Source organism: Malus domestica, chromosome 14 (genome assembly GCF_042453785.1).
Source record: "Malus domestica chromosome 14, GDT2T_hap1".
NCBI classification, from domain to species: domain Eukaryota; kingdom Viridiplantae; phylum Streptophyta; class Magnoliopsida; order Rosales; family Rosaceae; genus Malus; species Malus domestica.
The window spans coordinates 19,189,064-19,214,450 of record NC_091674.1 but is presented as its reverse complement, the minus strand read 5'-3'; the positions used below and the strand labels follow the sequence as shown (position 1 = coordinate 19,214,450).

The window sequence follows — 25,387 nt, the reverse complement described above, 5'->3', positions numbered from 1 at the left end:
TCTATAAGCTTGAACCTTTTAGATAAGAAGCACTTTGTTGCTTCGATTTAACGCAAATCATTACCGGCTAAGATGATATCATATACATAAACAAGCAGCGCTGTGAATGAAACACCTTATGTTTGGACGAACAATGAATAATTTGCTCGTGATTGATGATAACCAGCAGATTTAAGAGCTGTTGACAACTTCAAGAACCACTGTCTAGATGCTTGCTTAAGTCCATACAACGATTTGTGTAATTTGCACACTCGAGTCTCCCCCTTTTGTCCAAAACCAGGTGGGAGTGACATGTATACATCCTCATGAAGGTCACCATGAAGAAATGCTTTATTAACATCGAGTTGGTGTAAATGCCACATTTGGACAACATCAATGGCAAGGAGAAGATGAATTGTACTTAGCTTGGCAACAGGAGTAAAGGTTTCACGGTAATCGAGGCCTTCTACTTGGCTATAACCCTTCGCCACCAATCGGACCTTATAGCGTTCGATGGTATCGTCAGGATTGAATTTAACATTGTAAACCCATTTGCACCCAATGGCCTTCTTGTTGGGTGGTAGGGAACGAAGCGTCCAAGTCTTGTTGGCTTGGAGGGCATCGATTTCATGTCGCATGGCAGCTCCAATGTTCATCCTGCATGGCTTGAGAAAAGGTTTTGGGTTCTTTGACATGGGTGAGTGAGGTAGTAAAGGCACAATGGTTAGTGGATAATTGGTTATATGCAAGATAATGAGAAATAGGGTGAGAGGTACCTGACTTACGAACCACGTTAGAGACAGATGTGGGACGAGAAGGGAGCTCAACATCAACTTGATAATCATTAAGGTGCGAAGGTGTATGTGTCGGATAGGTGGAACGACGAAGGATTGGTTCTGAAAGTGGTGAGATAAAAATGGGTGGCGGTGACATAGGATCAGATGGGGGTGAGATAGGATCAGATGGTGGTAATCTGATGATTGGAGAAGGTGACGTTGGTGAAGTGTATATGGTTGGTGTCATTGGTAAGGATGAAAGGGAATTTGTGGTTGTTGCTTGTGTTTTTGGAGTGGTATGATTTGTGGGATCAAAATCATCATCATGGCCATGGAAATGAGGTACATGGGCTGGTGTAATAATGGGTTCAATGGCAGTGGAGATGTGAGCATATGGGAATTCATGTTCATGAAAAATTACATCTCGAGATGTGAACATTTTTCCAAGTTCAATTTCATAAACCTTGTATCCTTTTTGGCCATGTGGATAACCAAGAAATATGCAACAAGTGGCACGAGCATCAAATTTTGAAGGTCGGTGTGCGTGTGTGGAGGCAAAACACAAGCATCCAAAAACCCTAAGGTGCATGTATTGAGGTGAAGTAGAAAACAAGAGTTCATATGGAGTTTTACCGTTAAGAACCGGTGTGGGTGTGCGATTGATGAGGTAAGTGGCGGTTAGAATGGCTTCCCCCCAAAATTGTTTAGGTAATTTGGCTTAGAAAAGTAGTGCTCGTGCTACGTTCAACAAATGGTGGTGCTTTCTTTCAACAACCTCGTTCTGTTGAGGTGTTGCAACACAACTGTTTGGTGGACAATTCCCTTGGATGAATAAAAGGAGTCAAGGTTAAACTTTGGACCATTGTCACTACGAAGCAGTTTAACAGTAGACATATATTGTGTCTCAACAAGAGCAATGAAATGCATAAAAAATGTGCGTGTGTCAGATTTATGATGCATGAGATACACCCATGTGCAACGAGTGTAATCGTCGACGATTGTAAGGAAATAATGAGCACCGGAAAAAAAGGGATGTGGTAACCACCCCAAATATCCATATGCAATAATTCAAAATGTTTAACGGTGGAAATTGAGCTTAAAGGAAAATGAGTTCTTGTTTGCTTTGCCAGTGGACAAACAAGGCAATCATTAGCATCACAAGGCTTGATTGAACCAACAAAATTCGAAAGAAAATGTAAAACTTTATGCGAGGGGTGACCAAGGCGTTGATGCCAAGAAGCAGGATATGGTGTTTGGACGGCATGGCAGGTTGTAGGCTTGCAATTATCAAGGTAGTAAAGTCCCTCATTCTCAGTTCCTGTCCCAATCATCTTCCCCGAACGTAGGTCTTGTATGACATAATAACGATGAAGGAAGATGGTTATACAAAAGGAAGTGAGTGTGAGTTTGCTTATTGAAATGAGATTTAAACTAAAGGATAGGATGCAAAGAACATCTGTAAGAATCAACTGGGCTGAAAAGACCATTTTCCCAACATGTGTAACTTTGGCATAAGACCCATCTGGGAGTTGTACAGTTTTATTATGGACAGGTATGCAAGAGGTTAACAAGGTATGTGAACAAATCATGTGATGAGTAGCACCATTATCAAATAGCCAAGGCATCATTTTTTCCATGTGAAGAAAAACAAAATGCTTTACCTGACAAGTCACTAAAGGTTGTAGAATTACCAACATTATGTGCCATCGCATTTGATTTGTTGGTGTTCAGCATGCTTAGGATTTGTTTGCATTGCTCCGGAGTGAACGGGAATGAGCTAGACGGTTCTGGTTTGTCCGAGGTAAAGGATAAGACATTGTTACCTCTGGAAGTATCTCTTCATGTGTTGTTGCGCTTCTTATGAACTTTCTTGTATTTGTGACAGTAGTCAATTGTATGACCCGTCCAACCACAAGAATCACATTTAAGATGAAAACGACATTTTCACTTGTGTGTCTCGTCTTGTCGCATTTTTCACACTTAGCATTTGGGTTTCTTTTTGATGTCCCATTCTCTTGGTCGCGGTTGCTCCCTTTCGCAGCAAATGCCGCTGCCTCTGTTACTACCTTCCGTCACATCCCGGCCTGGGGCATACCACTTCCCAGGCTCGTTCCACCACCGTAGCACGATATTGTCCGTTTTGGGCCATGACCACGCCTTCGCGGTTTTGTTTCTGGGAACTCACGAGCAACTTCCCAATGGGTCACCCATCATGGGAGTACTCTGGCCACCTTCTCGCTTAACTTCGGAGTTCTAATGAGCTCACAAAAGGCCTCTGGTAGGGATAAGAATATACATTTAATGATCACTCCCCTGGATGATGTGGGATGTTACAATCCACCTCTCTTAGGGGCCCGACGTCCTCGTCGGCACACTTCCTGCCAAGGATTGGCTCTGATACCATTTGTCATATCCCGGCTCGGGGCAGACCACTTCCCGGGCCCGCTTCACCACCGTAGCACAATATTGTCCACTTTGAGCCCCGACCACGCCCTCACGATTTTGTTTCTGGGAACTCACGAGCAACTTCCTAGTGGATCACCCATCATAGGAATGCTCTGGCCACCTTCTCGCTTAACTTCGGAGTTCCGACGGAACCCGAAGCTAGTGAGCTTCCAAAAGGCCTCGTGCTAAGTAGGGATGAGAATATACATTTAAGGATCACTCACATGGGCGATGTGGGATGTTACACCTTCCTAGCAGATACGTCTTGCTGTCGTTTCTAACGAAGGATTAAAGAGTATACGTCTTCCATCAACAAGATATGCCCCCTAACTGCTCCAAAATTCACATTTAATGACATCAAAAACTTGATAGTTTTCTGAGTTTGCATGTAGTCACTAACGTTCTTCATGGCCCCGCAATTGCATGCAGGAATGGCAAGAAGAGCGTCGTGCTCGTCCCAAAGTCCCTTGAGCTTGGTAAAATAAGAACCAACTGTAATGGTCCCTTGATCACAATCAGAGATCTCACTCTCTATGTGGAATAGTTGCATGCTATTAGCCTGGGAAAAACGCTACTTAAGTTCTGCCCCCATTTGAGATGCTAGTTCACAATATATCACGCTGGCTGATATCTCCTTAAAGATGGAACTGAGCAACCATGTTTTTACTAACACGTTGCATCGTCCCCACTGTTGCATATCTTCCTGTGAGCCTTCAGCTGGTTTCTTGATAGAGCCATCGACGAAGCCCATCTTGTTCTTGGCTTGCAGTGCCATAGTCATGGAAAGGCTCCATGTGCTATAGTTGTTCTCACGCAGTGGCTGCGTCACGAGGGACACTCCGGGTTGGTCTGAGTGGTGTAGGTAGAATGGATGATTAGGATCATACTTCGTCCCTTCCGACATACTGGACCTAGAGCTCGATTTCGTCTCTTTGCTGTCACCCATGAGTTGCAGCTAGGGTTTGTGTATTTGGATGTTGTTTTAGGTCACCAAGAACTTTCTGCTCTCGATACCATCAAAGAAATCTTGTTTGAGTAAAATGCTTTCTCTTGTGATATTATTCAACACAATGTATAAGGTTATATACAATAGCTATGATGCAATTGATGCTAAACTAACTCCTACAATAAAACTAGCATACAACAGAATAGGAAAATATATTACAATTAATTTGATATATGCTGGATTGATTTGTCTCTTAGGCCTCAGCCTCAAAAGATTTTTGAGTATGATTGAAACATGAGATGGTACACCACATGTCCTATATAAATTATGGCATATGTGTGTTAAAAAGTTTATAATTTAAAAAATAAAATTTCTCACCACTTATATAAAAACATATGGTGTACTACTCGTGTTCCCGTCATAATAAAAATTTTCTCCTCAGCCTCAGGCTTTGCTTTAGATCTTGAATTCATGGGTGAAACCAAAAGATTTCTTATCCTCTAGAAAAAATAATTCAGACACTTAAGATTATATTCCACCAAAAAACATGATTAACTCTCTCTTATTTTTCCCTCTACAAATTGTAATATGCAGTGTATAAATTACAAATTTTCACGACTAAATTGAGATGAACCATATACATTGTTAAGGTTACAACTACAATGGGGAGAAGCAAAAAGATATCTCCGCCTCCGTCGAACGAAATCGATTAAGAAACATAAACCAAAATTAAAGCTATTGATCATGTTCTTAATGATTCTTTATTGCAAACATTGTCGAATTTTTCGACCCTAATTAATATTGGTACTAGGTTTATTTCTTCGCCTGGCGCCTCTTGATTTAACTGGAAGGGACAAGAGAGAGCTCCAATCGACCGGTCCATTCCTCGCCGGGCTTCAAGGTGATCGGCTTCTCGATTGATGCTCCGTTAACACACAGCATCTGTTTGTATTCTTCGTCTCCAAGATCCGCCATCGCTTTGGACTTCTTCTCCCATGGATTCCATACAACTAGTACATGTAAAGTTCAATAACACAAGATTTTAATTTGTCACTAGTTAAAATGTCAAAGTTTACCTAGTGACTAATCCAAATAGAACATGATTCTCACCAACATCTGGAAGTCCCTCCTTTCGCACGGTGAATGTCTTCTTCTTTTCATGATCGAAAACAGCTATCACATCCGAAGACTTGAGATAAGCGCGGTCCACCTGCCACAAAAAATGAACTACACTTCATTAGAGGGAGCGTTTTGGATCCACTGACAGGTTGAGAAGGTTTTGGGAAAACACGATTACCTCAGATTCGAATGTTAAGGCATCGCCTTGTTCTGTAAATCGCTCCTTTTGACACAGGTTGTCTAGATAGTCTAGAGTCTCCAATCCCTCAATCCTCACTTCACTGTCAGTCCAGATTATATTCACTTAAATCTCGGAACTTCAATTAGTCTTTAGTTAGATTATGCTTAATTAAACATTATGTACCTGATATCCGAAATGGAGAAGTACGTATGATAAGCAAACGCGAAGCTGAAAGGCTTGCAGTTGATGTTCCTGATGCGCGATATAAGCGTTAGATGCCCTTCGGCTGCCAGTGACACCCTAAGGCGAAACTCAAAACTGAAAAACATGTTTCAAATCATCATGTTAGAAACCAATATTTGTACACAAAGCATTAGTATGCTACTTTTTTCAGAATTCATGCTGCTATATGTGCTACCTATGTGGCCAGATCTTCATATCATCGTCGGATGGTTTGAGCAGCAAGTCAACGTAGGCTTTTCCATTCGAATCATTCGGACGTAGAGGTGGAGGATCATTGTCAATGGCCCAAATCCTATTCCTGGCAAACCCGTTATGGTCCAACGATCCGGTCCCAACCTGCGGAAAACAGATTGGAATTCCTCCTCGGACTGCTTTTGGAGGCTTAAAAATCGCCTTCATAGACGACACAGAAAATATATTAGCTAACATAGGAAATCAGTGTACATTTTCCCGATTGTTCATGAATAACAAATGAATAAGCATAGATAACTTCTTCACCTTGCTACTAATGAACAACAATTCTTCGTTGCGTTCGGTTTTCCATGACAGAACCTGGCCTCCGTGCAAGCTCACCTGGATTGTGTTTGCACAACAACATCAGAATGCATGTAAACTATAAATCAGCAATTTTAAGCCTGTTGAAGTATACTAAGTCCTACGTCGGAAACCTGACTAAATAAAATACAACTTATTATATTGAATGGTTCCGCTATTAATAGACTAAACCGTGATGGTTAAGTTGAGGACAATATCGATGTTGGTAAAAAAAATCTAACCCGAACAGAGGCTCCTCGCGGGTTCTGAAGATGAACTTGATCGATTCCATTCTTGTCCTTCGAAACTTCAACTGCTGATCCAGAATCATTCATTTCAAGAACACAGCAAGAACACCAATTGAATAAACAAGACCACAGATGACTCTCTCTCTCTCTCTCTCTCTCTCTCTATTGAAAAACAGCTTCAAATCTGTAGGAAAAGAAATAGTCAGCTGCTCATTCAATCAAGCAGTTGAGAAACTCAACTTTCACATGAACCTTTCTTGTGACAAAACCTATATTTTCCTGTGAACTCAAACCAAATTCCCAACTACCAACCCAACTCTCACTTTTTGAACAGGTCCAAATTTTGTGAAGAAAAACTGGATAACTAATTACCCAAAAAATGAGACCAAACTGTCTTAAAATTCCTGCACAATCCCGGTTTCAAACCAAAAACAAAAAGAATTCATGATAGGAACAATTGTATGACAAGTAGGAAGAAAAACTGGAAGCTATGACATAAGAAGAAATGAGGTCAAAACACCTTTATGGACGGAAATAATTTATCTATACACCACAATCTAGCGTTTGGGGCGCTCCTGATGAAGAAATATTAAAACGTCAGATCGTATACAAGAGATCAAAGTCCTTGGGTATGTCCTAGGAGGGTTACTGTTCACGATTAAGAATAAATTACCACTTGCATGCAGAAGTTTAAAAATTGACAATCACATATTATGTACTTTTCTAAAATATTGGTGTTCATGTGTATTTACATGTGCGTGTACGACACGGGAAATTTAGCGACCAGCCAACCATGATGTAGTCTTTGCTGATTTCTACACGTGATATAGACAAGTATGAACATGCCGACCATTTTAACTGAATTAACTAACCCATTTTTAAAAGTAAAATAGAGAACAAAGTGGGAGGTATGAAGTTTTTGACTTTTTTGATTGTCTGATTGTTGAGAAAAGCTTGCATGCAACTGTTTCGTTCATATGATAATATTAAATGACTGAACATTTAGTTAAAAGATAACATATGCGTTAATTTGATGATATGATGCATTATGTCAAATTTTAATGGAATACATGCTTTATATTTTATTGCTAAAATTTAATAATTTATGCAATAAACTCTGCATAATTTGAGGTGAACCAGGCAGATTGTCTGCATTAGACGTTGGCCAGGAAAATTGACGAAGAAAAGATATGATTGAAGCAACTTTTTTCTTCAAATCTTGAAAATTGAATAAAGAATGTTATCAGTGTCTCATCTTGCCAACAATGCAAATTCAAACAGTTTATTGTGTAAAGTTACAACACAAACCAAAATATGATATAGAATAACTTTGATCGATAAGTAGTATGTACTTATTACGAATATATTTGAGGAGAGTTTTTGTCACGACATGGATTGTATACATATTTGTGCTTGAAACACATATTTTGTGATTTACTACTAATAAATGATAATATATAACTAGCTTAATTGAATTAATAGTTTATGCGGTGATAAAATAGTCGGAAGATAACTTATTTGATAAAAAAACATTAGAATTTAAACTCCTATAATGAATTGTGTTAGGTTTTAGGCTCAAAATTAAATTGTTATCAACTTTCCATTAATTATTAGCACGTGAGACTCACATGTGAGGTTAAATTTATTTTTAATCCTTTAAAACCATTCTAATTCCAGTCTTTATACCCAACGGCCAACACAAAGAAGGAAAAAAATCCATTCAGTATCCCTCCGAATTCAAACCAAAATTGTCTTGGAACCAAGGTCGAGCAATGAAACCAAAAAGCCGCGATAAGATGGGTGTCAGGATTCTCCGCGAAAAATCGAAGTGGGTTTGAGGGAGAAATGTAAAAGGGTTGTTGAAACTGTTTAAGCTCACTGAAGTGTTGAAAGGGGTTTTACTGATGAAATTTTTTGTTTTGATTTTTAATTGATGTTGATTTAATGAGTTTGTAAAATTTTAATTAAATTTTGGTTTTTACAAAGCCTTTGATTGTTATTCCTTTGGTTTTTACACGCCTTCCCTGCCGTGGAAGGGGTTCTTTTCGAGGAGAACCAATTGAGGAGAAAACCAACCGGAGAAAAGGAAATTATTATTATTATTATTTTAAGATTATACCTGTAAAAGTCATAGAAAACATTACCTAATTAAGGGCCCATTTTGTGGCTTGAATGGAATTAAGCCCGAAGGATAGGATTAGATTGTCCGAGACACGTAAGATAGGACTTGCAATCCGTATATAATGATAGATTACGTAAATTATATTATCGTGGATTCACAACTCATCTTATCCAATCTTGTCCATCTTACATTTTGACATAATAAACAATTAATACAGACCCTAAAGATCTCAAGATTTGCATCAATATCTTAGAATTATGGGGTGACGTTCCCTTCCACTCTTCTCCTAATCATTAATGTGGGTGTGGCTATTGAAACACGAACCAAATTTCTTTGATTTTAATCAACGATTTCAGTTTCCAATTGGATTTCAAACAATGAACGCCCACATCGCGTTTCATTGTTTCAAATTGAGAGGGAACGATGAAGGGGCTTTATTTTATCTATTTACCTTTTTTTTTTTTTTTTGGTTTGAACAATGGGTAAAAACAAATGGAAAGAAAAGTTTAGCCTCATATGTGCAGATCACATGCTAAATTTTAACAAACTTCATCATAGAGGTTATTAAATTCTACTCTTTCTTCTACCACAGTAGTAATTTTCCGACTACCCTATTATCACATAGATTATTAATCCAATTAGGCCTATATAAATTTGTGTCTGGAAACGTAAAAGCTAAGTACATAACCATACGTACATCAAATGTTGTGTAAGTTTGACTCTTTCATGAGGGATCATGACAGGAAACATATTTGATAGAAACTTCAAACTGAACCCCACAAAGGGGAGGCCCAAAAACAGGGCGAATTCATAAATCCATAGAAAGTTGCAGAAGTGGACGAAGTCCAAACTCCTTACCAAAGGACCCATAATTTTCCTTCTTTTCCAGAATTTTGACTCACTATTGAGCTTTGAATTGAAAGGCACTGGGAAGGAAGGACGGTGATTTGGGGTTGAAATTCAACATCATGGATACACTCTAGGTGCAACGTACCAACACTAAAAATTATGAAAATTCCCTTTAAAAACCCCTTTTGATTTGCACTTTTTCAATGACCAATTATAATCTTATCTTTCAACAAACAAAAGGATGGTATTTGCAGCGTTTAACTTGGAGAGTGGGGTGGTTGAACCTTACAACAGACTAACAATAATATAGTTCAAATTCGCCTTTGGAGATAATCGAACCTAAAACCTCTCACTTACCAGTGAAGAGGAATACCACTAGACCGTAGTACTAAATGACACGTTTAACTTAGAACTTAAAAGGACACTTTACACGATATTTGAACTCATAATTTCCTCCGATAAATTATGGATAATGGATACCGCTATATAATGTGATCATGTGATAAAACTTTAAACAATTGAAAAGCCTCCTTGTGAATTACTGTACAAGGTATAAGTCGATTAAAGGATCTGTTATTAACACTTAAAAAATAATCGTAATGCACTCCTCCCCAGTGATAAATGAGAGAGGAGTTCATAATGACCTTTTTTTTTTTTTACGCCAATAATCAATCCCTAGATTAACATTTTCACTCGAAAGTCGAAACAATTTGAATCTCATGGACATGGTCGAATTTCTAGTAGAAGGATCAAAATAATAAACCAATTTTAAAGAGAACATTCTGTCAATCTAACAAGGATTCTGCAGTAACAATTACAAGTCACTTTCAGAGACCTATCCAGGAATGTTCATGTTCATATGGAAACACACTTTTAGCCTACCCTAATCTACTCGCAAAATCGCCACGGCAATCTCGAATCTAATACATCAATCATGGCACAAAGGAGAGTTGAAAGCTAAAGGAACCATAAATTAGCAAGTTCTTTTTCTGACCCTCTTCCACTCGGAATTTCCTGTATTCCTGCTGGTTGTAAACCGAAAGTTAAGTTAATGAGGTCTATCAGTCCACCGAGACTGATGTGAGGCTGCAGACAACACCAGCTTCCTTATCATCTAGCAGCAACAGCATCAGTCCTAGCGTTTGATTCCATCAGCTGATGGAACTTGGTTTCAGACGTGGAACTTTCATGTTTCTCGCGATCCAGTTCATCATTCCTGCTTACAGAACCCAAATTGCTCAGTATATTTTTGGCATCATTTGGCAGGTCCAAGTCTACTTCAATCTTAACTGAAACAATCCCTCCTTGCGTCACCGCCTGAGCATTTTTCAGCTTCTCCTACAAGACAAAACTCATGTGAGATCGAGCTGCAAGTAAATGTAAATATATCTTAGGTTGAAACAAACTAGGATGACCAAATCAATTTTCCTCAATTTTTCATGTTCAACTTAACTCAGTAGCACATGCTACAACATATCTGATCAAAACCCATTCTGACACCACACCCCTCACTCAATTGGTAAATTCCTACACTCGGTCAATTTTTGGCAACCAAAAGCAACAACGCATGATAATTCAATGTGGAGATGGCTTGTTTACTCTAAGTATATGGTGGATATAAGAAATCAACAATACAGACATAGTTGTTCAAGTGCCTATCATTTTTTTGGGTAAAATATGCTTAGAGTTCCACTAGTTGGGTAACCATTTGTGGTGCATATGAATATGCAAAATCTCCAACTAACTCAAAGCCCAGCACTATGAACACAGCCTTGGGCTCGGACATGCTACCGACTCATGAGTCAACCTCCAAACTTTTGCAGGAAAAACAACCTAGAAACTTATTCCTTCGACGTACTATTAGAATAGTTGATCTTTGAGAATCTAGTTATTAAAAAAGACCAAAAAGAAAAAAGAAAGTGACAACTTGGTACACGTAAAAAATAACTGAGAACAGGCCCACAGCTCAAGAAATTCTATGAGAACATTGAGTAGTACCCTTAATGCGGCATTTTCAAGCCTCAGCGTCTTTGAATCCCCTTTCAATTCTTCCATTTTGGATTGAAGAGCAATTTTCTCCTCGTTTAAGGATTCACATGTCTTCACCAGTTCCTCATATTCAGCCTGCTTCCTTGACCTAGATCTCATTGCAGATTCTCTGTTAGCTTGTTTCCTTTTCTCTCGTTTCATCTGCCTTTCATCCTGAGGAAACCAACATGTGAATCAATAGTGTGAACAGCAGACTACATCTAAGAGTTATCTTAGAATTCGTTTCAACCAAGATGAGTCTGAACTCAATATTCCTCAAAAGTCATGAATATAACAACGTTTCAGTAAATAACCACCCTGCAGAGTCTTAAGATGGCTTTGTTTCACAGCTAACTCTGGCTCACAAAATTTGAGGAAAATCCAAATCCGTAATCTTTCATCAATCCCATGATTTCAATCAAACCAGTAACTGAGTGTTGTTCAAAACAAAGAAACAGAGAAGTATCAAAGTCCGCATTCTTTTAACAGTTATCTAACTTCAATTCAAACTGAAATGGAAGCTTGTAAGCAAATAATTAGTACCAAAATCAATAAGGTAAACATTTCCATACCAGAACTGAAGTACCAAAAGGCAACTGAGCACCAGTAGACGAAGCGACAAAGGCTGTGCTAACTCCTATTTTCTCATATGGTGAACCAAGAGATACTCCCACAAAACCAGCAGCAGGAGGCGCATAACCAGAATCATTTGTAGAAATCTCATTCACTTCCTCTTCAGTTGTTGGACTGACCTGAGTATGGACTTTCACATCATTTTCTGTCGTTCAGGTAATTAGGAAAAGAAATCAGTCAGTAACAGTATGAAGCAACTGGTTAAGGTAGCATGTCCAAATTTAGGACCATCACAGCATTGCTCCTTTATTAACGTAAATCCAGGCCATATTAAACCATCTGTTTTTTGTATACAAAATCAACAGCAGAGGGATGGACAGCAAAAAGAGGCCACCGAAATGTTCCTCCCACAAAATTAAACTCAGAAACCCTGATTGATAAAGTCACACATTACTATGCAAGTAAACATTAAAGAGAAGTGCTCACTCTTACCAGCAGATTGCATGCTGTCGGACCCATTTTTCCTCTGAGTGAGGTGGTTTGCCTGATAGATGAAATCCAAGATTACTTTAAAAATTTATCTTCATGCATAAATATCATCTAAAATAAAAACAGGAAACCCATCTCAGATACAGGCAGACATAACAAAAAAAAATAAAAACACTTACTTTAGTGTCACCATCATTTCCATCTTTCAAACCATCAATATTTTGTTCCAAACTGCATGTAGTCATAAGATCAAATTTAGTTTGGTTAAATCCAGCGACAAGATCAGAGAGTTAATAACTCGACGCTGCTGCCTGGTTCATAATGTGAAAGATAAAAGAATAAGGAAAGAAATTACCTCTTTGATGCCTCAAGGACTAGGTTCCCGTTATCACCCTCCTTGGGATTGTCATATCCAACTGGCACTGCAGTTCCATCCGATCCCTTTAACTTCTTTGTTACATCTTGGTCCATGTTGTCCAATGTTTTAGAAGGCCTTCCCTGTGCTTGAAGAAGCTGTCACAGGTAGCTAACCGTCAGGTTAGTCTTCACGGCTGCATATTTAGAATCAAAACACCGGCGACTATCTCACATTAAGAATGTACAACAAAACAAAATATATTGTTAGATAAAATTTAATGACCATCCTATTTCTTTCTTTAACAACTGGGACAAGGAAAAATCCAGATTTCGAATTACTAAATCAACAATTCAAAAATTTCGCGCACTTCAGCCGAACTCAATCAGATTTCGAATTACTGAACGAAATCTAACGCAAAAAAAAAAAAAAAAATACAGCATTATCATTTCCACCAAAAAAGGAAGCCTTATAATTTTCACCCAAAAAAAAGAAGCTTTCTCCTCTTTAACCAAAAAAAAAAAAAAAAAAAAAAAAAGAAGCTTCATCATCAACATTTCAATCAGCACATGCAACACACACAAAATTATACCTTTCTATCTCAGTAATTCATCATCCATATGCCCATTAGTTTCTACTTTTACCGTTCCCAAATTGTCACACAATTTCTAAATGATAAAATGGGATCACTTGCACACCAAATAATTCCCCCTTTGTTAATTAAAACTATTAAAAATTGTCATCTTCTCCAATTAATTTTGAAATATCAAATTTTCCCCTTACCTGCATCTGTAAATTTCAAGGATCCAGAAAGCTTCAACATACACACACACACACACCCCAAAACATAAGAGGAAATTGCAATATACCTGAATCTTCCGAAATCTACAGAACGGGGAACTGAAATCAAAGCAGTAATGTTGAAGGAGCCCCAAAAAACCCGAACCCTAGCTCCTCAATTTTCCCGCGTTTTACTTTCCTCGCTGGAAATTTTAGATGGGAAATTTTTGCCTTCGATGGTGGCGAACACCAGCCGGTCTGGTCGTGAACTGGGTTAATAGGATTGGCCCAGATGATCGATGTGGCACTATTGTTCTGAGCCGTACACGTGTTAAGAACTGATTGGCAGAGTGAAGTCTAAGTCAAACTTCATGCCACTTTTGCTGGAGATGTGATTCTCGTCGGATCCTCTTTGGAGGATGGCTTTTGCTGTTCAATGCCGCATCGGTCTGTGGGCCCCACCATAAATCATAGTCCTTTTGATTGCACCATTTTTTTATTAATTTTTGTTTTAAGATTTTAATTGATTTTTTTTTTGTCAAATTCTTTTTTTAAAAGGAATTTTCATAAAAAGAGTTTAAACTAAGTTTATTTTAATAAAAAAATCATGCTATAAGTTTAGTTAATTAAAAAAACTTAAATTTTAATGAAAATCCTTAAATTTTAATAAAAATGACAAAATAACTTAAATTTTAATGAAAATGACATACTTTTAATATTAAAAAAATTATAAAAAAAATATGACACTGTTTATGAAAACTTACGATACTGTTTATAAAACTTATTACATTGTTTATGAAATTTAACGATACTACATTGATTATAAAACTTAATGGTATTACATTCTTCTCTCTCCTCTTCTTGAATATTCTTGGCACATTCTCACATTCTAAACACATTTTATTCTTCTAATTTTCTTCGATACTCATTAAAATACAAAGATTTAAAAGTCATTTTCATTAGTTTTCCTATGAAAATATACACATATATTTATCTTTTTTTCGCAAAACATCAGTGTGATGGCGTATTTAAATTTCTCTGTCCAATGCATAAAAAATCATAGCAAAAAATTGAAGCACCGATATGAAAATAAAACAAAAATTTGTCTGCCATGTAAGAAAAAGCAGAGGCAATTACGTAGTTGGTTAGAAGTCAAGTCTGAGGGTAGTGTATGATTTTTTATCAAAATGCAAAGATTTGAAGCCATTTTCATTAGTTTTCATTTTTTTTAAATGGTCAAAAAAATTGCCTACAACTTGAGACAACTTGAGATTTAATAAGTCGAAGTTTTAAGTCATGTTATAACGTCCAACCTTAACCAGTTAATTTCGTCTTAGGTTTAAGTCATGTTATGACATCAAACCCTAACTGGCATGATTTCCAATTTGTATATACTCAGCAACCAAAAGAAAATTGTATTTCTCTATTAATGGTTCCCCAGGTACACAAGTAAGATTAAAGAAATTCAAGGATGAACTCGTACGGTACCGATACAGGTATGACGAAAAATACTACTTAAGAGTGACACCGGACTTTCAGTAACTACGAGGGCGAAAACTAACAGGATCCGGAGCTTCCCAGAGAATCTCGACCAGCAGCATATAGAACTTAATCTAACCTAACCTCCGAGCTCAAGGCCGCTCGAATCAATTTGGGCAGCATAAATGATTGTGTACTGCTTGAATAATCTGGTCGAAGAAGGCATTGAAGGCAATGCTGTAAATGAAGGGACTTCCCTTTCATAATGTATTGGTTGTATCAATAGGTGTGCGGTGCGTTAGATTACACGGCTGTACATATTGCTCCTGAAATGAAAGATGCACATGGATTAATAACCAGAATCATCGCATTCAAATATATCCTTCTGAGAAAATTACCGCAGTGAAGACGGAGAATCGTATTGAATGGCTTTCAGCATCTAAAGACCCTGTCACTCTTTCTCTATATGTCCTTGGTTGTGTTTTGCTAATTATTAAAAATTTCGTTTCCCTTTCCAACAAGCATTTTCGAAGAAAAAATGATTGAGAAGCGAGTACACCGCAGCAAGATGATTTCTTGCCTTGATATTAAGATAATAGTTATACTTCAGCAGTCTTTTCAAGAGAAAATCAGATATGATTGGGAAAAGTTTCATTATGTTCACAGTGATTTGTATATGTACTAGACGGAAAAGATCAACAGACCTGGCATCCAAGAGGAGCAGCAAAATTTCCGTTCATCAATGTGCTTCACATCAAGCCCAATAAACCATGACCCAGCACTAACATCATCATGAGCATAAGCACGAAGAATAGACCTGCAAACCGACAGAAAGCTATAAATTAAATCCTCCCAAAGTTGTCAGCATGCTACACGATACTGTTGAAACAGGAAAGAAAAAAAAGATAAAGAGGCGGCGGAAGTACCTGTTTATTGATATAAATTGAGCCAAGGCTCTAGAAATGGCGTACAATTCACCAGAAGCATGTCTAAAGTATCTGCATCAGAAGTCAAGTGAAATATTACATAGTACAACATGGGAATTTAAGAAGCAAATTCATATGCTATTATGAATTGCTTTAATACTTGAAGACTAACGGCCTAACGCCTACCATGATCGTTCAGATGAGAATCCTTTATATAAAGGACGTACAGAGAAAACTAAATAATCAGCTTTACACCTTTTCCTTGTACTTACCTAACTAACAAACATTTTCAGAGACACGTTGTTCCCTACAAAGAACTAATGACCACCCTCCCAGCATCATTAGGCAATCCAATATCATGTAGAACAGTCTATATGGAGAAATCACCAAGGCACTATAGAAAAAATCAGTTATCAGCGTTTATCACATGTTTGTTTTTTTAGGATAACATTTCATTGGGCTACTCTAACAGGTCACGTCAGTCCAAAAGAGCCTTTTACTTATCTCACTAAATGAACATTTTCAAAGATAATTTTTCCATACAAAGAACTAATGATCACCCTCCCGCCATAAATTTGCCTAAATTTCCACCATTTTTTGGGGGGGGGGGGGTGGAGAGAGAGAGAGAGAGAGAGAGAGAGAGCAACAACATGGATTAAGAAATCTATCTTGAAGGTAAAAGAAAAGAAAAAAGTACGTGCTTACGATTTTGCATCGCCAAATTTCCACCAGTCTGGCTCATACCACTTGCGTGTTCTGTGCCATTGAGACAACACAAACCAATAAAATAGTTATATCTAATCTAAAAATAACTCATAATTTCAAAGTTTCCATCATATAAAGCATGTTTTCTGCACTCACGGTTCAGAGAAGACTTCGCCTGATTTCATGCACCCAATATAGACATGAGGCTTATCTAAATAAGTAGTTAGAGTTGCTCCCAGGACATCTGAGTCATAATAAAGGCTGAATATTAGTATGCACTTCAAATAATTTGTTTAGGGGCATAAACTTTTCTGACACGGTTAACAGCCAACCATTACTTTCCTTATTTTTCAGTAACCCCGTCACTCAATTTATTTGGCTCCGCCACGACTTATCAATTATACCCTGTGGTGTCCAAATCTAAGCTACTCTGAAGTTAGACAAACAATTTCAGCATTTTTCACAAAGGTTCTATTGGTAAAACAATGGCAAAAAAGAAAAAAAATCAAATTCCTAAATTGTAATTATATATAATGCAGCTTTGATTTCCGAGATACAAATGAACACTTCACTTGAGATCATGACTAAATAACCATATACCTATGCTCTCATCTGGCAGTTTCTTAGGTTTTCTTCAATCATAAGCACAGGTTTTTAACTACTAACTATTTTTATCCAAAATAATTACCAGAATTTAATTTAACACAGGTATAACAGAAAGTCTCACGAGGATTAACTATCTTATTGTTTACTAGAAAAATTATATTACAACTACCTACCAATATTAACATAAACATCATCATTGACCTTAACATAAAACTCGGCATCCCAGTTCTCTACAGCATGAATATAGAATGATTTTGTCTTTTTTGGCCACTCCTCAGATGCCTCCACTTGATCGTCCTGTAAAGTAAAAGAACAATTTAAACAACAATGTGTCGTAAACTTATCTGCCTGTAGCAATTTCAGCTATCCCACATATGATAACATGAATCAACCATGAGGGATGTCCACAAATTTTTGTTAAGGTCCATGAGCATGATAAAAGAAATAAAAATACGGAATGCACAGGGAGCTTTCCTCAAACTAAACTCAACGTTACATTGGCTAGTTCATACCTACAAACTCGCCATGAGTTAGTCATACTCTAACTAGCCATCACTTAGTGTCTATGCTACATACCAACTAGCTCAAAGCCTCGAACAGAACCTTGAATTTTTCACAGGACTTCTTACGGAATCCATATAGAATCACATGTGCGTAGTAATGAAAACAAGTTCTTGACAATACGAAATTTCACCCAACTAAAAGATCCCACCAAATATATGGAAAACAGATTTGTTCAAATGGTTAACATACAAGCATAATGAAGTCGTTGGTCCGCTCATTTTCTTCGTCTATTTGCTTGTCCAAACTGTCTCCACGATTTGGGCTGCAAGATACACATACTTAACTGAACAGAACTGTAGACAATTCCTTATCATCATTCTAAATCATTGATATACAGACCTTCTTCCAATCACAAATCGCACAATGATGCCCTTTTCATCTGCCAATCTTTTTAGAGCTTCACCTGCACATATATACATAAAATTGCTATAACTGCTAGAAGAAGTTTGGTCCACCATCGCAAACCAAAACATTTATGACTAGAAAATTGGTAGGAGTGCATCAGACTGTAGCACTAACATGGATAATTTATTCGCATAAAATTGCATTGAGGATAAAAGAAAAGAACGACGAAAATTGCACAAAGTACCTGTAGGCATCCACGCCTTACGAATTGCCTCTCTATTTTTCTTGCGGTCAAATGTTGTAATAATTCCTATAACAGCTAAAAGCTTCTTCTTAGATTGAGCCCCCTCATTTTTAGACAAGCTCTTTGGGACGAAACCTTCCTGTCTTGCCGCAGTCAGTTGCATCTCAAGGGCGGACAGCTGCTTCTGTTGCTCCCTACAAAACAACCATCATTCATAACAGCAAAGACGATATCATAAAATTCGAAAATGACACCTTTTAAAGAATAGCTTTGGTCAATTACCTGCAAGCTATAATTTTAAGTGTATCGTCTACGGATACAGCAGATTGACCCTGAAAGTAAAAAGTTGACGATTATCTGCCTAATTCGTAATCTCTTCGATACATATATACAGAAGTTAATGCACGCATTTGAACTGAAATTGGAAGGTAAAACATAGACAAAAACAAAATTAAAAAAAAAAAAAACGAAAAGGTAAAAAATTACCTGACCATTTTTTCTATCAATCTCCTGAATCAAATAAACCCTATCGGCAGCATCCTGCCACAGTCTATCAACACACCACAACTCATCGAACATTCATCATATTCAAAAAGATAAACTTTTTCATAAAGATGGAAAATACGAACAGCTCTAATCACAGCTCGAAATTCAAATAACAAAATTGGAAATTTGAGAAACTCACCGGCCGGCGACGTAGATGGCGGCCATGGTGGAGACCATGGTGAGCAAGAGAGCAGAAATCCGAGAGTGAAAAGCGGAGCCAGATAGCCGGCTGTGCGACGGCCGGCTATGCATATTTTTCTTGTGCGGCAAAAACCGAAGAGACGGGGAGCTCGAGTGAATTCCGGTGAGCGGTGGGGAGCCAGATCTGAGTAGGTGTTTCGGAGCTCGATCAAGTCTGAAACAAACTGATCCTCTCAACTGAAGAAAGAAGAATAAGAGGAAGAAGGAGACAACGACGTAACCGATTGTGCTCTCCGAAGTAACGGGATTGTCGCAATTAATTAAATAAACTGTCTTCACGTGTTTGCGTGACGATTAAATAAAACAAAAACTAAGGAGTAATTAGGTTTTCATCTTTTTTTTATTATTTTATTGATTAAAATCTTATTATTTTTTAATTTTTAATCAAGGTTCTTTGTATTAATAATATCATTAATTATTTTAATAATAAAATATTTTTTATTTCTAAATATATTCATTTAATAATAAAACTGTTACAATTAGTATATTTATATTTATGGCTAAATTTTTTATCAAATATTTTTATTTTTAGTTTGTACCCATTTTTAATTTGCAACCCTTTTTTTAATTTGTACTAATTTTCTTTTCAGTTTTAATTTGTACCCATATATTAATTTCTTTTTGTGCCCATATTTTTTAAAGTTTTATTTGTATTGTACCCATATTTTTTTATTTATTTGTACCCATTTTTATTTTTGCTAAATGTACCCATTTTGAAGAATGTACCCATGTTTTGATACAATAATTTTTTGGTTATTTTTTATGAATGTACCCATGTTTACACACACACACAATAGTATATTTATATTTTAATATTTTTAATCCCACAAATTATGGTTTTTTATTTAAAATCTCATTACTATAAACAACTATAAATTTTAATTTTTAATTTAAAAAATATAGTAACGTACATAGAAATAAATTATCAATTAATTTCAGGGACTTGAATCAAAAATTGAAAACCAACAAGGTTTCAGTCAAAGACTGTTCATAACTAGGGACCGCATCCAAAGTCTCCCAAAAACTAATAAAATAGATTTCAAACTTTTATATTTTAATTAAAAATTATTTACCAACTTTATTTAATAGTAAAAATAAAAAAACTCACCATTTAACCTATTTTGAGCCAAATAAAGGCTTGCAACTTTGCAAAACTACCAACAAACCCAGGAACAGTTCCACTCACTTCTTTTTTTTTTTTTTTTGGGTAATCTAGAAATACATAAGGGCAAAGCCAGATGACAAATAGGAGAGCCCACACAAAGCACAAACCGAGCTAAAAACAAAAAAGACTACAAACAACCGAGTGAAACAGGGTTAAACATCTACACAAACTAACAATATATCATCCTAAACCACTCCAAAACGACTCAACTTAATGCGGGCACGATATACCATCCTTATTTATAATATGTACAATCGAAGATGGGGATCTTTCGACCCAAGTATAATTGCTCACATTCGAATTCTTCACAGATGCAAGTCTATTAGACCTCCAAATCCACACATTTCGAAAGCGAAAAACGTATCTCCCCACCAATTCTATTAAACCCAAGATTCAAAACTCTCAATGTCCTCAAGCTTGAAAACCGGGTTGGCAAATTTCCGTTCCACAAATTCCCCTCAAGATCAAGCACTTCAAGCTTCTCCAACCCCCAAATTTCCTTCGGAATTTCACCACCAAGTTCATTGAAAGGCAGATATAAAACTCTAAGCTCACCGAGCTTGTGAGGGAATTTTAATTTGGTAATTGAAAACAGCTTTTTAAATATAATTACTGAGAACTTAATATTCTCAAGGTTTTGATCTAAATGATCACTTATGGGTTCATGGTTTTTGGCTCAATAGGTGCTTTTACATGACAAAAAATGTCTAAGTTTAAAAAATCGCTGTGGAGAACGACCTTGCTAGAACTAACTATACTACAATTACTTTGTACTCTTGCAAGTATTTTAAGTGTTTTTATCCCTACTTTTGCAGGTGATATAAATCCCTATCACTTACCTAGGATCAAAACCCATTCCGTTTCATGTCATTTGGTTGAGTATTGATAGGTGAAATAAGTTTTGAAAGTTGATTCACGAATATGAAAATTTGGGTTTTCTGAAAATTTTAGTTTCGAGTAGCCAATTTCAGAGCTCAATATCTCTCAACATGCAATGTGGATTTGAATATTTTTTATTGCTTTGAAACTAGGGATGACAACCTTCAAAAGCCCTCTTGTTTCCTGAATTTTGGTGGAGTTTTGATTGGTCTAAATAAGAGTTAAAAACAGTTGACCGAAACTGTAAAAAAAACTGGGATTTTCGGGATGGCTACTTTTGGGTGTTGTATTTTCAAATCCTAAGTTTTTCTTGTGAAACAAATTGCGTGCTTTTAAAGATGGCATGACAAGCTTCGAAACGAATGTTCTTTTGTTCATTTTCATTGAGTTTTGATCCGTCCAAAACTGAAGCGAAAACGAGTTCCCAGAACTACAATTCTAATTTTGCAGCAGTTTTGTTTTGCTTTTTTTCCATTTTGTCTTATTTCTTGGTTGATTTTCATAAAGTACCTAAACCCAAATCAGTTTTTCGTTCCGAATCTGATTCAGACATTTTTATAACCATTCAAGACTTGGTTGTTAATATGAGTATTATGTTGATGCACAAAACGGAGGCGGTCTTGGAACAACGTAAATCCGACCGTGAATCTGCACAAACGCTCAAGAACACGAAGAACACAAGGATTTTATCGTGGTTCACCCCAAGTCTTTGGGCTACGTCCACACTGATTGTATTGTATTTCTCTGTTGAAGAGGGAGAGAGAGCTTAGAGCTTAGGGGATGTGAGGAGGCTTCTGAGGGTGAGAGAGGGGATCTCAGGCCTAGGAATTGGCCTCTCCCTAATTGTGAGGATGAGGAGTCTTTTTATAGAATAAGGACTCCTCACTTATTACATATTTGCCCCTTCCCTTATTGCATAATTACATTTGAGTCCTCCGAGTATTTATACGAGGTCTAAATACGGAGGCCCTAAATATGGTACCAACAGGAGTCCCCCAAGTCTTCAGTCAAGAGTGTCTTTTGGCTGGAGACTTCAAATTCAGTCCATGTGTGGGCCGAAGTGACTGGATGCTGTCTTTGAAACAATACTCAACATGAGGTAATGCTCAACATAAAGCAATACTCGGCTAAAGGTATCACACGTTACGAGACTGCTCGGCTGGAGGCGATGCTCGTTGCGAGGCTGCTCGGCTAGAGGCTATGCTCGCGGTGAGGCAGCTCGGCTCGTGGTATTCCTTATTGCAAGTATCTACTTTATGTCGACATGCACTCAGTATGAGTTGATTCTCGACATGACTCGGGTCTGCTTGTCAGGTTCACATATTGGGTCTATGTGTCGGATCCGCGGATCGGGTCCGCAAGTCGGGTCTTTGAATCGGGGCCATACGTAGGGGCATCGAGTTGGGACTATCTGTAGGGTCATCGAGTTGGGACTATCTGTAGGGTCATCGAGTTGGGTCCAGGCACATAGGTGTCCCAATAAGCGAATGTCCGAGCAAGTGGGTGTCCGGTCAGACAAGAGATCACCACAAGCACGTGGCTCATCAGTCTATAAGTTGGTAGACCTCGTTAATCAGCAACAATGTTGATCAGTGGACCTAGTTGCTCAATAATTCCTGACAATAAATGACAGTATAATCATGAGCGTATAATGAATAAATATAATAAATACGTAAAAGAAATATGGTAACAACAATTATTTAATATGTATATTTCTTATAAGTGTAAAACCTTGCCATGCGTATTATAGCATAGTTTTAGGTTATAAAAGTGGATTAGTTCTTTTGGAATTGAGCTGATAATTTCAACATAATTTAAAATGCATGGGTGTGGCAACCCACATCCACTATCAGCATCTGTTGTAAACCTACCATCAGTTAGTGGAAAACATTCAAAAAATAAAATAAAGATATCATCATTGTTCCACCATCACACAATAACCAGTACCATTTGATAAATATTAAATAATAAAAAGATGTCATCATTGTTCCACCATCACATAAATATTAAATAAAAAAAATTGAATTAGGTGGAGACTTATCTCTTTTTCACGTGTGGATCTGGTGGATCTGACCGACAAGGGCTCTTCCCTTATCTTTTCTTTTTCAAAATTATCATGAGTGTGGAAAAAGACAGATAGGTATGGAAATGATGTTGTTGGGGACTTTCTTCCCCACTGAGTCAAAAGATAAACAGCATGCAAGGCCTGGCTCTTTCAGCCATTTTCTTCCCCGAGAGCTTGCTACCCGTCAAAAATGGAGTTTCGTATGAGTTCCCAGCTGCCTCCTCAAGGCATGAATTAGCTTTGCTGTTGAGCCTTTAGGTAGATGCCTAACCTTACTGCTGCTGCCACTCGAAAAAGCACGGCACATTTTTCTGAGGGCTTTCTGACATTTTTCCCGAAAAATAATAAGGAAGAAGAAAGGTCCGAGAGAAAACCCAGCAGCTCCACTTCGTGCTCTCTGTCGCTGGTCTCTGCTGACAACGACCTTCGTGGTTCGAAGGGTTTTGGATCTGCAGAAGAATGTAGAAGACGGAGAATCCAAGAACTCTGGTACTAGTGGCGATCCCGATTAGACGCTGGGCTCCGGAGGTAGGGATCCCGCTTGAAGGGTAGCGAAGGGATGACGGTTGGACTGTGGCTGCATCGGCGGACTGGCAATTTCCAGGTTTTGATAACGGGCTTTTTTCTGGGAGAAGTCATAGGGAGTTGATCGAAATTTTTGGGAAGAAAGACGGCACAAGGATTCAGTGCGATGTTCATAGTTTCCTCGCCCACTGGGTTCGAGCGATCTATTCATTGGCATCCCCTTGAAGATTTTGTTGAGAGAATGGCGACATGTCTCTCAGCAGGCCGAATAAGAGCCACTCGAGAAGGGCGTAGGGCTCCATGCCGGCGAAAATGAGAGACCGAGCAGCTGCAGTGGCCCTAGGATGATTTAGCAGCGCCAGCTTCCTCTGTATCTCTTCCATTTGTCTTGCTGCCATTTTCGAATCCCAATACTAAATCAAACACTTGGATTGGGATCTGAAATCGTCATAAAAACTAAAAATAATGTTTTGGTGAATTTTCAGGTTTTAGTTGGGGCGTTTGAATCAATCAACAATTTGAGATGTTGGCAGAGAGAGTTTTGGTTGTCTCTTGGATTTTACAGATCCACGGTGGAGGTGAAAAATTAAGAGAGAACCGACATAACTTTTCGTGTCGTTTCCCACAGACGGCGCCAAATGTTGATGCACAAAACGGAGGCGGTCTTGGAACAACGTAAATCCGACCGTGAATCTGCACAAACGCTCAAGAACACGAAGAACACAAGGATTTTATCGTGGTTCACCCCAAGTCTTTGGGCTACGTCCACACTGATTGTATTGTATTTCTCTGTTGAAGAGGGAGAGAGAGCTTAGAGCTTAGGGGATGTGAGGAGGCTTCTGAGGGTGAGAGAGGGGATCTCAGGCCTAGGAATTGGCCTCTCCCTAATTGTGAGGATGAGGAGTCTTTTTATAGAATAAGGACTCCTCACTTATTACATATTTGCCCCTTCCCTTATTGCATAATTACATTTGAGTCCTCCGAGTATTTATACGAGGTCTAAATACGGAGGCCCTAAATATGGTACCAACAAAGTACCTAAACCCAAATCAGTTTTTCGTTCCGAATCTGATTCAGACATTTTTATAACCATTCAAGACTTGGTTGTTAATATGAGTATTATGTTTAAGTTTGAATGTAAGCTAAGTTGATTGATTAAGTACTAATTTGTGGTTTTGTTGTGCTAGAGTTCCCGACTGAAGAAAATTAGTAAGGCTTGTTGGAAACCAGGTAGGGAAAATTCTCTGGGAACCCTTATGCCTATATCTTACTTGGTTTCATATAAAAGATTATGTAAGATGATAATTGGTGAAATTGTGTAGTCACTTGATAACATGATTCGAATGCTTATGAGTTTGCTTTTGGTTGATATTTCTTGAAGAATATTATTAATTCAAAATGTCATTTGAATATTGTTTCATAATTATCATGAACGATAATTGTGTCATGCATTGTGGACTCATTGGGAAA

General features: G+C 37.7%; 4 protein-coding genes across 9 annotated transcripts; all 4 read right to left on the bottom strand.

Moving 5' to 3' along the window:
* Positions 1-3,771: 3,771 nt before the first annotated feature.
* LOC139191209 (uncharacterized) lies at positions 3,772-4,146 on the bottom strand. The gene has a single exon (XM_070811782.1). It carries the CDS (start codon positions 4,144-4,146, stop codon positions 3,772-3,774), a length of 375 nt encoding a protein of 124 aa, XP_070667883.1.
* A 513-nt stretch (positions 4,147-4,659) lies between these two features.
* On the bottom strand, positions 4,660-6,686 carry LOC114821237 (putative glucose-6-phosphate 1-epimerase). Its single transcript, XM_029093244.2, has 7 exons — positions 6,466-6,686; positions 6,188-6,262; positions 5,865-6,082; positions 5,630-5,764; positions 5,444-5,546; positions 5,257-5,356; positions 4,660-5,156 (listed from the first exon to the last, which is right to left on the bottom strand). The coding sequence occupies exons 1-7, from the start codon at positions 6,556-6,558 to the stop codon at positions 4,987-4,989; spliced, it is 894 nt and encodes a 297-aa protein (XP_028949077.1). The 5' UTR covers positions 6,559-6,686; the 3' UTR covers positions 4,660-4,986.
* A 3,490-nt stretch (positions 6,687-10,176) lies between these two features.
* LOC114821081 (common plant regulatory factor 1-like) lies at positions 10,177-14,072 on the bottom strand. Of its 6 annotated transcripts, none has more exons than XM_029092905.2 (7): positions 13,757-14,072; positions 12,888-13,045; positions 12,712-12,763; positions 12,536-12,587; positions 12,043-12,248; positions 11,441-11,644; positions 10,177-10,780 (listed from the first exon to the last, which is right to left on the bottom strand). In XM_029092905.2, the coding sequence occupies exons 2-7, from the start codon at positions 13,001-13,003 to the stop codon at positions 10,553-10,555; spliced, it is 858 nt and encodes a 285-aa protein (XP_028948738.1). In that variant the 5' UTR covers positions 13,004-13,045; positions 13,757-14,072; the 3' UTR covers positions 10,177-10,552. The 6 variants fall into 6 exon arrangements, with proteins under 6 accessions (XP_028948738.1, XP_028948737.1, XP_028948736.1 ...); XM_029092904.2 differs by having other exon boundaries at positions 12,888-13,083; positions 13,757-14,019; XM_029092903.2 differs by having other exon boundaries at positions 12,888-13,112; positions 13,757-13,921.
* Positions 14,073-15,059: 987 nt separating this feature from the next.
* On the bottom strand, positions 15,060-19,557 carry LOC114821096 (hydroxyproline O-galactosyltransferase HPGT1-like). Its single transcript, XM_029092962.2, has 12 exons — positions 19,222-19,557; positions 19,023-19,086; positions 18,819-18,868; positions 18,537-18,730; positions 18,287-18,350; positions 18,137-18,209; positions 17,557-17,680; positions 16,934-17,021; positions 16,778-16,828; positions 16,073-16,144; positions 15,851-15,963; positions 15,060-15,472 (listed from the first exon to the last, which is right to left on the bottom strand). Exons 1-12 carry the CDS (start codon positions 19,332-19,334, stop codon positions 15,450-15,452), a joined length of 1,029 nt encoding a protein of 342 aa, XP_028948795.1. The 5' UTR covers positions 19,335-19,557; the 3' UTR covers positions 15,060-15,449.
* Between the last annotated feature and the right edge of the window lie 5,830 nt (positions 19,558-25,387).